Source organism: Lycium ferocissimum, chromosome 2, assembly GCF_029784015.1.
Source record: "Lycium ferocissimum isolate CSIRO_LF1 chromosome 2, AGI_CSIRO_Lferr_CH_V1, whole genome shotgun sequence".
In the NCBI taxonomy this organism is placed as follows: Eukaryota; Viridiplantae; Streptophyta; class Magnoliopsida; order Solanales; family Solanaceae; genus Lycium; species Lycium ferocissimum.
This window is the reverse complement of record NC_081343.1, coordinates 2,129,584-2,147,139: the sequence shown is the minus strand read 5'-3', so window position 1 is coordinate 2,147,139 and position 17,556 is coordinate 2,129,584. Positions and strand designations below refer to the sequence as shown.

Sequence of the window (17,556 nt, the reverse complement as noted above, 5' to 3'; positions counted from 1 at the left end):
GGAATGTCACAGTAATTTGAATTTTGTAAAAGTTGAAACTATTAGTACTTACTTTGTTTTGACATGAAACGATTGAGAAGAAAACAGACAACTCACGCATTAAAGGAGATCATACAGTGAGATTGTAAATGGAACTAATGATAAATATGATATTAGCTTTCAAGAACACAATCGTGCGTGGAACCAATAATTGTGCACAACACACTTAATGACCATTGTCTAAGAATCAGTGAGATTATCACAAAAAACTCAGTTCTATAGAAGATAGCAAAAAGTTTACACACTAAAATTACTTAGTAAATTCCTTCTTGAGTACCAACATGACAAGATTGGAATAAACAGGATCCTTTATATACAGATCATTTCTTCTAACAATTTCCACTATAATGGAATAATGATTCCAGTAACAAATAAAAGTTGTCTTAGTACAATGCTCACCGAAAGTGGATCAAAATGACAGTCTCCTCCTCCCAAGTTTGTGTAGAAAAAAAAAATAAGAGAAATTTTCACTACTACTGGTAATATTTGATGCAATAACGTGTGGTGTAGCTGAAAGATATTAACCTGTCATCTAGTACAGCCAGCCTGGAGCAGCTCAAACTAACAGCAAGTTAATATAGTATCAATACATTGTGGATATTGTAGAAGGAAAAATCACCGATCAACGTAAGCAAGAACTCTAGAAGGCAGAAAAATGAACATACATTCTGAACAGGATGGACTTTGGTTTTCAATGGGTGCTTGGTTTCAGGTTTTCCAACCTACATAAAAACACAAACACTAAGCAACTCACAAGGATAAAACTCAAATTAAAACTCCACAAGACCGCAACCAACCCAGTTTCTTTAATTAAAATCATTCAGCTAATGCTCTCTCTATCACGAACTAAACTTATTATTCGACTCCTTTTTTTATTGGTGCATATTTTCAACTGTTACATGGATTTTAAATAACTCATCGAGCTAAATAAATTATTGAGTGGGACTTAATACTTGGATTACTTCATAACATTATAGGAGCAATACTACAAATCAACAAAGATACGGCAAGTTCTCAACTAAGACGCACAAAGTCAATGATTTCCCACTTGGGTTGTAAAGCAATATCCTTAAAAATCAAAACCCAAATTACACGCCATAACATACAAACTAACATAAAAATGATTCATATGCAAAACCCGAACTCACCACCATATACAAAATCACCCCAAGGAATGCATGTGAAAATGCATACCTAACTTCTCAGTCATGCTGCTAGACATTCCAAATGTGAAACAAATAAAGGAACTGAGTGACTGCTGTAATGCACACTTTCATAGAAGAAGTCAGAGTCATCGCTGAAGTCGAAGTCGTCATCGTAGACCTTGTAAGCAGCATCATTGACAAATTGAAGTACACTGCGATCATTTCTTTTCTCACCAATCGAGAATGAAGAAAGCAAAGAGAAAAGGATAGAAAATCATAGAATTAGAAAACAGAGAGAACATAAGTGAAAAAGCTGTAACTGCTTTGAATTCAAAGGTATAATTAAATTTATTTTTAAGAATTAAAAAATCTGTAACATGTTTTTAGGCTGCCACTTGGCTTATTATTAGGCTTTCACTTGGCTTAATGAGATACTTTTGCCTCTCCTATTATATATAGATAGAACCCATAAGGAATTAGTATAATAAATCACATATCGTCAAAGATTTACGCTAGAGGGTATTAATGCTTTAGTTGAAACCCTACACATTGGTCATGTTTGAACCTAATTCTTCCAAATTAACAACCCGTTAATTTGTGCAAGTGCAATCTTGTTAGCCAAAAGATACACCCAACAGGAAACAAATCGTCGAGCGTAGTTTGATTGACAATTCTCAATATATTAGTTTCAATTTCAGGATTTTATAATTTTCCTGAATCCTTTGAAATAGCATCAAATACCTTAACTATGAAAATGAATGACACTCTCTCATCATCCCCTAATGTGTAGCCTGCCTTCTTGGATCTAATCAAAATTTTAGATAGAAGATATGCCTAAATGTCAAAGAAAACTATGGCCAGCCTACATGCCTGCAATGTTTGGTACAAAAACTCAATCAAATATAAAGAAGTAAGAAACACTCGCATATTGACCTCGGTCTGAGTAGATACAGGTCCGCATGTTTTGGCAATCATTTTTTACTTTTTCCGATCCATGCCAACACACAGAGGTCTTTCTATGCGTTTTCATGTTATAGATGAAACAGTAATAAGAATGTGTTTCCGCAACAAATATAGTCCACTCATAGATATATAGACTTTAAAACTATAACATAAAGGATTTGAACTGATAGTAAAATGACGACCTTAAATTAAATGATATCAGCAAAATTACAAAGTTAAAGTAAAGGTTGCATCTTGAAATCAGCAAAATTAAGAACAAAACCATTTTACCTTATGCACACGTGGTTCAGATGATTCATATAGGAGCAATACTACAAATCAACAAAGATACGGCAAGTTCTCAACTAAGACGCACGAAGTAAGCGATTTCCCACTTGGGTTGTAAAGCAATATCCTTAATCAAAACCCAAACTACACGCCATAACATACAAACTAACATAAAAATGATTCATATGCAAAACCTGAACTCACCACCATATGCAAAATCTCCCCAAGGAATGCATGTGAAAATGCATACCTAATGTCTCAGTCATTCTGCTAGACATAACAAATTTGAAACAAATAAAGGAACTGAGTGACTGTTGTAACGCATTCCTTTTTCGAAGAAGTTAAGAGTCATCGCTGAAGTCGAAGTCGTTATCGTCGACCTCATAAGCAGCGTCATCAACGAACTGAAGTACACCGCGATCCTTTCTTTTGCCACCGACTGAGAATGAAGAAAGCAAAGAGAAAGGAGAGAAAACCGCAGAATTAGAAAACAAAGAGAACATAAGTGAAAAAGCTGTAACTGCTCTGAATTCAAAAGTATAATTAATTTATTTTTAAGAATGAGCTGTAATATGTTTTTAGGCTACCACTTGTCTTATTATTAGGCTTCCACTTGGCTTAATGAGATACTGTTGCCTCTCCTATTATACTTTGGATAGCATAATCAAGCTATTTGACACATCCACAATTGTAATTGTTTTCATAAAAACAGTACATATAAAAAGGGTACCTTTATTATATTCTTAGACAAAACTAATAAATCTGAGAATGGCAAAATGGGATACTGAATGAGAAAAATTTGAAACAAATAACCATAGTTTATGCCCATGTTCAGAGCAAAACAAATAACAAATCAAACTTTGCCGCAAACAAAATAATTTCAACACCAGATTATGTTAGAGCGCTATACCCAGGAACATATGGTGGATTCTCTTCATAAAATGCCTTACTACTGCCCCGAACAAATCAGAGAATATGACAAATATTCAACCTCAATAATCTCTTTAAATAACATCAACTAATTTAAGATACATTAGAATACTGAATACCACAGTAACTTTATGGCTTCTGTTAGAAAGGTCAATTGGTTACTTGGTATTCAAGGAGATTATTGCTGCATTCAACCACACTGTATTTTTCCAATGGCTTTGACCAATGTGAATACTTAGAATCATCCTAATCATAAGCTATCCCACAGACCATCATCTTCGGGGCAACACAGTTGAGCAAATCCAATTCAAATATTTTTATCTCAATTCAAATTAGAGAAGTTTTGAGTTGAATAAAAGAAGTTATAAGATCAAACAAAGATTAGAAGAATACTCCATCATAATCCAAATTCTCTTAACTATAGTTTCCTTTTTCCGAACAGGTATTCAAGATTATGTTTCAATATATTTTATCCAACCAATTATTTCAAACTAATAATAGTAGAAGTACAATCCTCTATATCAACCAATTCAATTTTTTTTGTTAATCACTTCATTGACTCTAACCACACATTTCAGTTTCCATTCAAAATAAATAAATTTATTGATGTAATAATTTAGAATGGGAAACCAAAAAAAAATTCAGATTTTCCATAATTACTCAAATACACAATAACAAAAATAAGAAATAGAAGAGTATACTACCTCAAGTCTAAATGAACCATCGGAAGTTTGAGAATGACCTCTGTATGCCCTCGTTCTGTAGTCCTACACATCTCTGCTACAAAACTATAAATAATCACAATACATCAGCGAATAGCGATCTATTCTACACAATACTAATGAATAAATGAAGTGTTTCACTGACATAATCATACAAATTTAAAAGAGCAGTTGAAATTAGAAAGCACAAATGGGTGAGATTAGCTTTTGCTCACAATTGTTGAAAGGAAGAACCAAAACTTGATCGTAGAGAGCGATTGTTAAGACCTGTATAGAGGAATTCAACACGAGAAATCGCTAATAAGTGATTTGGATAAGCAAATCAATCCGACAAATTTAATTAACAAAAGTTACCATCAGAGAGGTAAATATTAACAATATAATTACCAACAACATCAACTTCTAACCCCAAAAAATAATGAACTGTCAAATTAAAAAAAAAAAGCCCCAAATGCAAAACTTCATAGAGCAAGTCCCCATTATGCCCAAAATCCAACAAATCAGATATGCAAACATAATCGAAATAACAGGAACCGTAAAAAGCAATTAGATGGAACTATCAAATGGAAAAAGGAAGCGAAGAAGAAATCTTCAATTGCGCAGAGTTTACTGGGATTCACAGTTTGGAATTTAAGAATAAGCCTTCAATTGCGGTTGGAAAGGCCGAATCTGCACTCTGCTAGCAGTTATTTCACTTATTTCCTGTTTATTTGTAACTGCTATGGAGCAAGTGTTTTTTTTTTTTTTTTTATGTTACTTATTTCCTGTTTATTTGTTTTTTTATCATTTATATTTTTGATGATATGTGGATTGTTGTACGGTTTTTTATTTTGCTGAGTAATTGGCTTTTTGTAGTTTTTTAATTGTTGCAGTTTTTTAATTTTTTAATTTGTATTTTTAAATTATGATTTTTCTGGTGATGCCACTTGTCATTCTATTATGTTTTTGTCTTTCTTATTCTATACTGATAGATAGATTGTTTTAGTCGTTTACCAACATGCTTAGTTTAGAGGTTCATTTGGCTACGGTATGGTGGCTTGTTGGGTGTTCTTTCACCGTCCAAGTGCTAGATTTGGGTCGCGACAAAAATTTCAGTTATTGAAAATTCATATGAAAATTAAATGTGCTATAGAAATAAAATTGGGGGACATGTACAATAAAAAAAGGCAAACTTACAGGAATAGCTACCTTAAGATTGGATGTAACCAACTGTAGCTACCATTCCAATATTACAGCTCGTAGCTAATATTATGGCAAAATACGTATTAATTTGCGTGTATTTGGAAGTCTTCAAATACACGAATATGTGGTATAGAACGTGTATGGTAAAAACAAATCCCTGGATATTAGGCATTAATCGTATGTTTAATATGGAAGGTGAAATTAAATATTTTACAATCTCTTCCAGCAAATTGGATTCTCATTAATCACACGTTTCTCCTTCTCTCTCTCCTTATTCTTCTTGGTAACGTAAAATCAAATTTCAAAAACATTCAAAATAGAGGAATCATAAAAAACAGAGGTTTTGATCATACAAAAGGTAATTCGGAGAAAATCTTTTACAAATCAAATTCACTAAACAAACAGTTGAAGTACCGCTTTTGTTGAGCGCATTCCATTTGTTGCGTCGTAAAATCGTATTTTGGTGAGTGATCGTTTTGTGGTATTTGATTTTCGATTTTATGTTTTATTATCTCCATTGTTATATTTTTATATTTTAGGCAGTGATTTGTCCATATCTATGTGTAGTGCCGTCAGTTCATCAATATGATAAAAAATACACAGACAGTCAAATTCGTGTATGTTTTTTGTGAATCAGTGATGATCTGAATATTTGTTTGTATATTTTGTGAGCGTGTATTTGTTCAGATTTTCGTGTATGTATGTGTATTGTCCTTATGTATGTGTTATTGTATTTGATGCACCATAGAACTGCGTGTCCAAAATACACATACATTCAAATTTTTGTGTCATAATTTGTATATATTTTGTATGTGTTGATTTTCTCCATTGTTAGTTGTTTTCTATAATAATTCCGTATTTTATTTGATAATGTATTTCAGGATTTTACCAAGCATATTGAATTCGGTTGTTGGAAAATGTCGTCTATATCTTCGTTGATTAGACACTGTGGTACTTGGAATGATGAGAACCGTTATGTGAATTTCAAAATCAATGCTGTTGTTTTCAAAGAGTATTCGACGTATATGGATTTGTTATAGACAATTGCAACTCAATTGAAGTTAGACACGACCAGAACAGAAATATACATCAAATACATGGAGGAGGGTTGTGATATGCCGATGAAAATACACAATGATAAGGGGGTCAGAGTTTATGTGGATTTGAAGAAAGAGAATAAACAGTTAGCAATGTATCCTTTGTGCATAATTACTAATGATAAAAGCCTTGACAATTGGGTATCTGATGAAAGTTGTATTCAAGGAGAGGTTTTGCAACTTGGATACACAAGTCAGTTCGATTCTATGAAAACAGTCGGGTGTGTAGACTTGGCGTCTTCAAGTTATGGCAAGGCTGTTGCTGTATTTGAAAAAGACACCAATCTAATTATCGAAGACAAAAACCAAAAAGAGGTTGCTGTTGATCAAGTTTACAAGGACAAAAATACATTAAAGGCTATGATGGCAAATTATGCAATTTCACATAGGTTCAATTTTCGTACTGAGAGGTCTAATGCAATAAGGTATGATCAAAGGTTTTATGGTGTGTATAATGTTATGTATTTATATTGTATAAGTAAATTTATTCTAATAGTTTGTTTAATCAGAAATTGTGCTATGTATAAACTGTTCTATCATATTATATGCCTTTTATTGATTGATGTATTTTTTACTTAATGTATTTATGTTGATCTGGGTCGTGACAAAAATTTCAGTTATTGAAAATTAAATTGCTATAGAAATAAAATTGGGGGACATGTACAATAAAAAAATTGTTGGTTGAAATAAGTTATTTCCCTAGAATTTCGCAGCTAGGCCTAAGCTTAACCCATTTATTCCAAAAATATGAATTTTGACTTAAAATGTACCAAGGAAATCTTAACTTTTTCTTTTATTTATTTATAATTTTAGTGATAATTTTCATAATGGTACTGGTAATCGAACTGTTATAACCAGTGTTTTCAAAGGCGTTTCCGGGGGGAGGGGAGTCATGGGACGGGGTGTACCAAAAACGCTCCGGGACGCAAACGAATAACGTAGATCCATAGGGCATACGCCCTAGACTTTGGGGCGTAAGTCCCTGGAATTAAAACGTAAGCCCCGGGCGTAAAGGCATATGCCCTCGGCGTTAAATTTGATTTTATTGTTTTAAAAGTATTTTTGCTATAGATTATGATTTTTATTATCAGTGTAATGATATACTTTATGTTAACATGTTTTCATGTTATAGTGATTTTTCCTAAAATATAAAAACAAAGAAAGCAACTCTCATAGAAAATAAAAATGCCATAAATAGTTTTTTTAGATGATTATATCGAAAATTGATATGATAGAGATCTCATAGCACTATGTTTCTGAAACAACTTTATCCATTTTTTTCATTGCTCCTACACTTTTTGCCCTTCTCCTTCTTTGAATATATAAATAAAAGTCAATGCAAATATTAGTTGAGGGTGAGAAGGACTAATAGATCTGAAGATTTCATTTTAAAGATTATCTAGGCTATTATCATTTTTTGCGTTGTTTCCTTTCTCAAATAATAATTATAATAGTTCTTTTTATATTATTGGTGATATATTTAAACTTATTTGTTTAAATTTAATAAACTTTACTTTTGTTTATTTTTTTAGTAATAAAATAATAAAATTAAAGATACATGATACATATGCCCCATAGATCCATGGAACTTACGCCACGTGTCTCGAGATTTACGCCTCGCCCCGTGCTGTACAAAACACCTCGCCTCTTAAAACACTGGTTATAAACAATAACTGAAAATTCACAAATCGATAATAGATATTTTATTGCTTTGGCTATCGATTAGCATTATTATAATCTAGAAATTGATAACCTGAACAAATAACCAAAAAAAAAAAAAAAAAAAGCAAGCCGAATCGCCTGATAAGCAACCTAATTTGAATATGTGTGATTTTATGTACTTGATCCATATTGTTTGAATTTGTAATAGATTTCCAATTTCAGCAAATATGTGTTTATCCATATGTATATAGTTTAAAATGAGATTAATTGTGTAATTTGGCTAAGACGTTTGTGTTTTATAGTGTAACTTGGCCACTAACTAATAAGAGTTTACTAGAGTTGAATAATCTAGAGAGAGAAATCTTTCATACTTTTCTTATTCTTTTCCATGACTTCCTTACATTGGAATATTTAATCTAAAGTTGACGACCTTTTTCTTTTCTGGGGGAATTGGTATGACGAGAGCAAAAGTAAAAACTGAAAAAAAAAAGAAAAAAAGATGAGATTAAAAAATATAAAGACAATAAGCTACCCTCAGGATTAACACTAAAAGGGCAGAAAGGGTTAAAGAAAAGGCTAAAATGGGGCAGATGGTAGCTTCTTATTGGACAAGAAATGTCTAACTAGCTGTAGAGCTTGCTTTGGCTTGAATGTTGGGACTTGATGACCAGCTCCTCTTACAGTCACAAAGAGTAGTCCATCATAGGCAACTGTCCATCCACCAACCTATTAAGATTTCCCAAGTTTAGAATGTTAATTACGATGTAGTTTCAAGTAAAATATAATACTACTTATATCATAAAAAGAAAAATAAATAATATGTATACCTGCTTATTGTTAGTGTACCAAGGAGTCCAATCTTCAGTGATCTTCAATCCAAGTTTTCTCAAAGTTAATCTTGTAGAAGTGACTGAGATTCTACCATCGGTATCTCCACTGATTTCGAAAACAAATAGATAGAGATTTTAAAATTTCTAAATATTGGTTTTCACTTTTTTCCTTCAATTTAGAACTTCCATAAGAAAATTACAATTATCTATTTTCACTTACCTGTACACCCAAACGCGCAGACCACCATCGATTAGTTTCTTGATGGTAGGGAGCATGGAAGATGGTGCATCATTCCAAAATGATATATTATTGCTGCAAAATAACATGTTTATCAGTCATATAAGGATGTAACTAATGCACACTGACATTATAAGAGATTTTATTTTACAAAATCTATATAATTTAACTTCTTGTAGCAGGGCTTGCTTTATTTTTCATGTAACTAGTTTCACAACGTAAAAATTCTTTTTTATTTTTTAGTGTATCAAAAATAAATTCATTATATATAAAAGTGGCAAGTGAAAGGAAGATAGTGGCAAGTGAAAGTAAGATAGTGGCAAGTGAAAGGAAGATAAACTAAAGGCACTTCGCTGACCTGCAATGAGTCCATGGATAAGGAATTCTAGTGATATTTGCATGTAGTGCAGCTTGAACATCTTGTCTATTCATATAAGTTTCTGTGTAATCGGACAGACATGGATCGTACCCTGTTGGTCTTTGGTGCCATCCTTCCTACATGTTCCAATTTTGAATCTTTAGACTAAAAGAATTAGCCCTTAAATAAAGAAAATGGGAGAATTGAGGGGTAGTTCATGAGTATCAACCAGCCATAGTTATTTATACATATTTTCACCTTAATTTTATCAGTTGGCTATAGTTAAGTAATGTGGCTTGGTGTAATTAAAGATCGCGTGTGGCTATTTTTTTTTTTCCCAATGCAGAAAAACTTACCCCTATCGGTAGTTTGTACACCAACAATAAAATCATGCATGAAAGTTGAAACGGTGTTTGTACTAAATCACCAGAAATACACCATGTATCACTTAATCATATTAAGCTTATGTGATTTGATATAAACACCAGTTGTGAGTACGTATTTATCCTAGTCTATGATGTCATCAGAATAAGGAGAAAATGAACAAGAAGGATTACTCACAATTCTGGAGAAGGACTTGGGGGCAGCTCCATTGATTGTTGGAAGGGGTCTGGTGCTGCTGCTGTTGCTGTTGTGAACGCATTTGGGGGCGTAAAGGCTATACATGTCTACAATACGGTAAACAGCAAAGTACTGACTAAGAAGGTTGTTGCACTCCCCTCCTAGATGTTCCGAGCTGAAATTGCAAGCTCTCTTAATGGAATCGTACAAATGATCTGATATCACTGCATGATCCCATGCATAATCTATCATTCCCTTTTGGTCTGTCTCATCGTCCATCAATGCATTCCCTATCTGCAGTTTCTCATATTAACTCCTCATGTCAAATAATAATGTTTTTTTAATATAAAATTTACTAGCTAGGATTGAGCTTGTGTCACTGTATCTTTTGTTCCTTTTAATTACTTTTATTTTGAGGTCAATATCTAGTGTTCAGATCATGATAGAGTTGCTAAACACATACCATGAATCCTTTGAAATTTATGTGGTCCTCTTTTTTGACCTTTTTATTGTTGTCAAAGATTTGCTCTGCTAGCTGAGGAACATAGTGCCCTGAAAAAATAAATCGTGTACATATTAGCCACCCATATATGATTGATGATAGATGATTTACAAAAAGGAAATAAGCTGACAAAAAGAGATAATCGACATGATGTTTGTATGTATTTACCAGCGTAACTTTCACCAGCAATGTAGAATTTATGGGACTTGAATTGTGGAAATCTTCGAAACCAATTGACCAAAAAATTATATGAATCTTGGGCTGATAAATAAATTAAAAAAAAAAAACACAAAGTAGAGATAAGTTCGAGATGTTGGCATTAAATTTATGAATAAAAATAATAAATTGATAATCATGAATAATTATTATATATATAACCACTACTTTACCTGTAATAGTGTCTCCAAGCTTTTTGATATCAGTGGAGGTGTTTGTGTATGAAAATCCAACACCAACAGGGGATTCCAAGAACAATAAGTTTGCCGCTGGGATTTAATATACAAAAATATTAATACTTCAATGAGATTTTGACTTTAATTGTATGAAAAAGGTTTCTAAGTAATAGGATAAATTCTTTGTACCTTTATTCCAAGTGAAATTATTGAACTTGAGCTCTGGCTTATTTTTCTGTGTCAAGAAAGGCCCTAGCTCCTCTGCTTCACCGTAGCCAATTGACGAGCATCCTGGGCCTGAAATTTGTATGGTAATATACTACTTCAAATAGTTTTCAAAACAGAACAACAATTTCTTTTTTCAAAATATATCATACATACACACGTACTCTAGCGGGCGTACATACATATAGTCATATATGCATGCATACATGCATATATACACACACTAGGCGTCGTACATTTATAATGTCATGCATACCTACATACAACAACAATGTACTATAAAATAAAAATCTAACTATGTTTGTAATAATTTAAAAGTATTGTTATTTGTTAAAACAAGGAATTAGTGGGTTTAAGTTGTTAATTTGTTGCAGGAAAAGTCACATAAATACAACTTTTTCAAATAGTAATTAAAAAGATTACAACTACTTTAAAAAAATTTACATAAATACAACTTATTCAAAATTTTAACTTCTTAATTACAAAAATTGACAGCCATCCCACAAAACTTGGCTTCCTTTCTGCCATCACATATTAATTATTCAATTTCTCTCTCTCTCTCTCTCTCCTCTCTTCCATGAAATAGGAAAATTAACTCAATTAAATTTATACTTGTGTATATTTAATAATAAAAACATATATATATATATATATATATATATATATATATATATATATATATATATATATATATATATATATATATATATATATATACTTTTCGTTAGAAATTATTTTATATATAGTATATACTAGTTAATATACATAAAAAAATAATATTATATATAGTATATAATAGTGAAATATACGTAATATATAAGTACTATAATATATATACTTGTTCAAGAGATTGTATAATCTATATCATATAAATGTTAGTATGCTATTTATGGATTAAAATGCTAGCTGGGTATATTGGGATGTTTAGAAAAGTAATTAATGTGTTTTTATATGTATTTAATTTAGTTATCACTAATATGGGAAACTGCTTATTATTAACCTATACCCTAAATATTGAGTATATATTGTAGATTAGGTAATTTAGTTAATAGTTGTAGATTCCGAAATATTTTACTTATTTATTTATATTTATATAACATAGGGGAAGTCACACAAATACAAGATTTAAAAATGGAATTTTCAAAAGTTACAACTACATTCAAAAAATTACATTATTACAATTTATTATAATCTTTTAACTTTTCATTATATTATATACAATCTTTCATATCCCTAAAATATCTCTCCAAATTAAATACACAATAAAATGTAATTCTGTAATTCTCTCACCTAAAAACTTACCTTATCAATCGAGAGGGGCTCTAATTTTCTATTTCTTGCTCTCTCCCTTCCATATTCATTTCTCAAGCTCCTAGAAATACAAATTTTCAAGCTTTGCTTTTATATACATGTTCATAGTCTTCTGATCTGCAATATTTGTAGTTTTTTACTTAAGCTTTTCATTTTATTTTATTTTAATTTCTAACCATGTGTTACCACTTTTTCACACTATTTTAGTTTGTAAGGGCAAATACTAAAAATGTATATGGTATATTAAAATTGGTAAGTGTAATTGAAAATATGGTAATAAAATATTTGTGGGTATAATAGTAAGAATCAATATATTTAAGTTTTATATTATATATAGTAGATAATATAATAATACCATGTATATGATATATTTCAATTGGTAAATGTAATTGAAAATATGAGAATCAGTATATTTAAGTTTTATATTATATATAGTATATAATATATAATATCGTGTATATGGTATATTCGAATTGGTAAGTGCAATTGAAAAGATGATAATAAAATATTTGTGGGTATAATAGTAGGATTTAATATATTTAAGTTTGTATATTATATACAGTATATAACATAATAATACCTTCTGTACAATGTATATGTAGTACACATTATTACAATATACCTTATAGAAGGTGGAGTGTATGAGCAAATTTACTGTATGTTAATGGAGTTTTCTAGGGTTTGATGATAATGTTTCCTTATTGATAGATAGTAGTAGGGACAAATTACTTAAATTTAGGAAAAAAAATACTTATAACATATCAAATTTAATTACCTTATTTATAGGAAAATTACCATATCTAAAGCTTTTCGACTTTACTCATTTATAGGGTATATATGGTAGATTCGTAAATTAGAAAATAGTTGTAGATTACATAATTTAACACTTAGTTGCTAGTAATTGTGTAAGTACCACAAGGATTTTACAGTACATCACAACCCAACAAATCTATAACATTATTAAATCCTAATCATTGATTTTTATAAATTTTAGCGAGTCTTGCAGAAATGCAGGGTAAGATTGCGTATAATAGATCCATGTGGTCCGGTTATTCCCCGAATCCCGCGCATAGCGAGAGCTTAGTGCACCGAGCTGCCTTTTTTTATATAATGTATAATTAACGTATGATCACGATATAATCAGTGCATACACTAATTATAGATTGATTTAATTATTATACACTTGTTGTACACAAGTATACATCAGCGATGACTACAAACTATTATGTCTAGGAGGGTGAAGTATATTTAGCTGGTTGGCTAGAAATATAAAAGATCCCTATAGTAAATAAAAACAAGAGAATCAATATGCGCCTCTTACTTATAATGGAGCAAAACAGTGATTTTCAGAAATTAGTACTTAAGCTTTAATCACTCTTTCCTTCAGTTTAAAGAAATAAAAAGCGAGTGAATAATAACAATCATTTTCCTTTTGAGGCCAAACATTTTTTTTTTTTAAAACTTTTGACTATGTTTTAGTATCCTTTCAAATTCCCAGCCTTGGCCCAAAAGCTAAAATAAATAAAACATTTTTTCAAAAAATAAAATTTATCCACAGCCAGAAAACCTTTTTACTAAAACAATTTTTACTTGTCTTTGCTTCTAAGCATAAGTGGAGACTATGACATATCGTAATTGAAAGCTGACCCTTCATTCTGAATGTCTTAAGATATTTTTCGATAGAAAAACTCTCATATTGTATGTACATTACCTAAAGAATCCAAGTTTTTAAAAATAAAATATACTTGATAGATAGTCGCTGTTTCAACATGACAGCGATTGGTCAAAGCCTAAAAACTACTGAACTCAAATACTTATGCAACAACAACCAAAAAAAAAAAAGGACTGCCATCCTTATAAAATAGCGCGTCTTTTCAAGATTCAGCAAGCAGCATTCAAAATTTCATAGAATGGAAATCAATCAATTAAAAAAAAAAAAAAAAAAAAAAAAAAAGAGGAAATCAATCAATTCTTTTTGTCCACAAAATTTTTAATGGTTATTAGTTAGATGTAATAAATAATAATGATGACTATTTAATCATTGCTGGCAAGAAGGATTGATATGTCACGGGAAACAGTCTCTCCACCTTTTAAGGTAGGGTAAGATTTACGTACACATTACTCTCCTCAGTTTTCATTTGTGGAATTATTCTGGGTATGTTATTGTAAGAATGGATATGTGATAATGAGTTGAATATGGACACTGAATTGACTCAATTACGACATCTTTTAAATGACGGGAGTATGCCATATTGTCTAGCTTAACCCCACTATGACAAAATATTTAGAGAATTCTGGTCTTACCACTTTCAAGATTGATTGGCTTCGGACAGACTAACATTATAGCAAAGCACAAAACTACATAGAAAGTTACTACCGTACTAATTAAGCATACTTTTTTGTACGTACGGTGAATTTTTATCCTTTGCAAAGTCTAATTAAGTGCGGTATGCCCAGGGGGTCAAAAAAAGAATTTACGCAAAAACATTTTAAAACATCTATACCTATTTAGGCAAAAATATTTACAAAATAACCAACAGGTATGTACCTTGTATATCTTCAGAGTTTATAAATTCATTGCATGTTGTATACTTTAAAGGTATATAACAGTGACAGTGCAGTGTGAATTTTAAATTAACAGTGACAGTACAGTGTGAATTATAAATTAGTGAATTTTGTAAATAGATACGGAGGGGTCAATACATTATTCCATCCAGGTAAGCATGAAAAAACCCAATCATCAAATGTTAATTTTTTCATACTAATTACGGCTAGTCTTTAAACTAGACAGTGAAAGATGAACTTCACGGAATTTAATGCATAACTATAATATAGCAACATCTCAAGGTATAGTACATAAAGAAATAAATTAGAAAAAAAAAAAAAAACGAATAGTAACTTAAGTTTGTGAATTCAGAATTTAACTTTGAAGAGTTTAACCTTTAGTTTTTTAGCACTAAATTTATTATACTTTTGAAATTATTGCTTCAAAATACAATATTGGCTAAAATATTTTAGTGTTACATACATACTCCCTTTGTCTCAATTTATGAGACACAATTCGGATTTTGAAAGTCAATTTTTTTAACTTGTATCATGAATTCAGAGATAGATTGAAAACCACGTAAAAATTAAAGTATTGTACGTGACAATAATTAACAATTCAAAATATTTAGAAGTTATATTAAAAAATTACGGTGAAAGAAAAATTCATTTGACTCTCGATATCGGACAGTTGCCACATAAATTGGGACATAAGAACTATACAAATACATCCATAATTCATATTGAAAATATTGAGTTCAGTTAAATCAGTAGATAATAAATTACATCTATCACTACATAACCGTTCATAAAAAGTGAAATTAACAACCCCGAAAATAAGACCATTAACCTTATTATAACAAGTTAAAATACACAAACAGAATAAATATTATTTACACTATATACAAAATAAATGGATTTTTGTGTTATGTTTGTACTTACCACCATTGAGCCATAAAAGAAGCGGTTTCTTCTCAGGAGTGGTAGTAGCTTCAAAGAACCAGTAGAAGAGTGCTCTTCCATGAGTCTCATTGACAGTAACATATCCAGCATATTGCTTGAAACTCACCGTTGGCTGACCGGGTAACTTGATAACTCGATCTGCTTCTTGTTCAGCCAAAGCTTCTTTGCTAATAATAATATTACCTCTTCCAAATATTCCATTAAAACTCAGAACAAGAAGAAGAAGAATGTGAAAATATGGAAACATTTTGATGTCTCTCTTCTTATTAAGTTTTTAGAGGACTCTTGTGTGGTTTAAATAGTAGTGAGACAAATAAGAACTGATCTGTCAAACATTGTTATTATTTCCGTCAAATTATTTGATTTCCTATAATGTATACATTTTGATTATATACACAGTTAATGTAAAAGATCTATATACCATTTAAGTGTAGATGTAACTGTTGTAAATGTATACGGTAAAAACTGGGCCAACTTGTGTCCGATGGGACCGGAGTAAAAGACAGGGCCGAATGGGTACGAACGCGTTCAACTATGCTTCAACGTCGAAGGTATTTTACCCGACACGGTATATCCGAACCCAAATAAGCGTATCCGAAGTAGGTCCGGATAATCAGTTATGGAGCGGCCACGCGTCACCAAACCGTTCCGCCATCTGCGCTGACAAAGGTACGGGTGTCAGACAGTACGGACAGCCTTATTCATTTTAGGCTTTTTCTAGAAAGGCTTTTTTGGCATTGTATTAAGGCCCATTTATGATTGCCTATAAATAAAGGGCAACCCCTTCCTTTTTTAGGTTGGCTTCTAACTATTCAACAGATTGTAATCAGCAAAGGATCATATTTATTTCTTCAAGTACTTTGGCTCGGTTAAAGGAAGCTCACTCCAAACCGGACCAACTCACAGCATTGGATAACTCTTCATTTCTAGTTTCTATTGTTATTGCTCAATAATATTTGCTATAACTTGCTAATATATATATATATATATATATATAGAATCTCATATCATTACAGATTAAGTTCATCCACATATCCTAGTCACCATTTACAAATTTAATTATTGCTCACAATTCGGGGTAAACAGTTTGGCGCCCACCGTGGGGCCTAGGATAATAGTGGTGGTTTAATCTTTGCTATTTCTTTTCTCACTTGTTATTTGAGAATTTGCAGATCTGCATAGAAAACGTACGAAATGGCAAGCAGTGGTCATTCCGGGCATGTGAACAACGACGAGATAGTTGCTGAAAACGAAAACAACAGTGGGTTACGGAACCGTCGGGCGGATCCGGCCGACCCAAATGCGTAATCGAAGAGAAGGGCTCGACCGGCAGAATACCGTCAATCAGGAGAATGCCACCCTTCCGGCCACAGATCCTTTGAATACCCATAACTCAATTACTTTGTCTCGGGCTCAAGGCCCGAAAACACCGGATAAACCAAATGAGATTAACTTACGTTTAATATTTGAAATGTTGCAGGAACAAGGGACCGCCATAGCCGAACAAGGGGTTGCTATAGCTCAGCTTCAGAGCAAAGACGACAAAGTAGCTTCGGCAAAGCCAAAAGGGGTTACCGAACCAAGGCTAGAGGAAACATGGATAGTCGAGAGCAATGGATCAGGAG

The 17,556-nt window shown here is 31.7% G+C and overlaps 1 protein-coding gene and 1 long non-coding RNA gene across 5 annotated transcripts; both read right to left on the bottom strand.

The window, feature by feature from the left end:
• Window positions 1-235: 235 nt before the first annotated feature.
• LOC132032643 (uncharacterized) lies at window positions 236-4,913 on the bottom strand. Of its 4 annotated transcripts, none has more exons than XR_009408563.1 (6): window positions 4,282-4,913; window positions 4,049-4,132; window positions 2,795-2,853; window positions 1,234-1,362; window positions 705-761; window positions 236-600 (listed from the first exon to the last, which is right to left on the bottom strand). It is a non-coding gene; the product is annotated as an uncharacterized LOC132032643 (long non-coding RNA). The 4 variants fall into 4 exon arrangements; XR_009408566.1 differs by having other exon boundaries at window positions 2,795-2,840; XR_009408562.1 differs by having other exon boundaries at window positions 1,311-1,362; window positions 4,282-4,910.
• A 3,443-nt stretch (window positions 4,914-8,356) lies between these two features.
• Window positions 8,357-16,256, bottom strand: LOC132032634 (serine carboxypeptidase-like 34). Its single transcript, XM_059422291.1, has 10 exons — window positions 15,911-16,256; window positions 11,078-11,185; window positions 10,886-10,981; window positions 10,665-10,757; window positions 10,458-10,546; window positions 9,995-10,288; window positions 9,434-9,570; window positions 9,058-9,150; window positions 8,835-8,943; window positions 8,357-8,733 (listed from the first exon to the last, which is right to left on the bottom strand). The coding sequence occupies exons 1-10, from the start codon at window positions 16,176-16,178 to the stop codon at window positions 8,584-8,586; spliced, it is 1,437 nt and encodes a 478-aa protein (XP_059278274.1). The 5' UTR covers window positions 16,179-16,256; the 3' UTR covers window positions 8,357-8,583.
• Window positions 16,257-17,556: the final 1,300 nt, after the last annotated feature.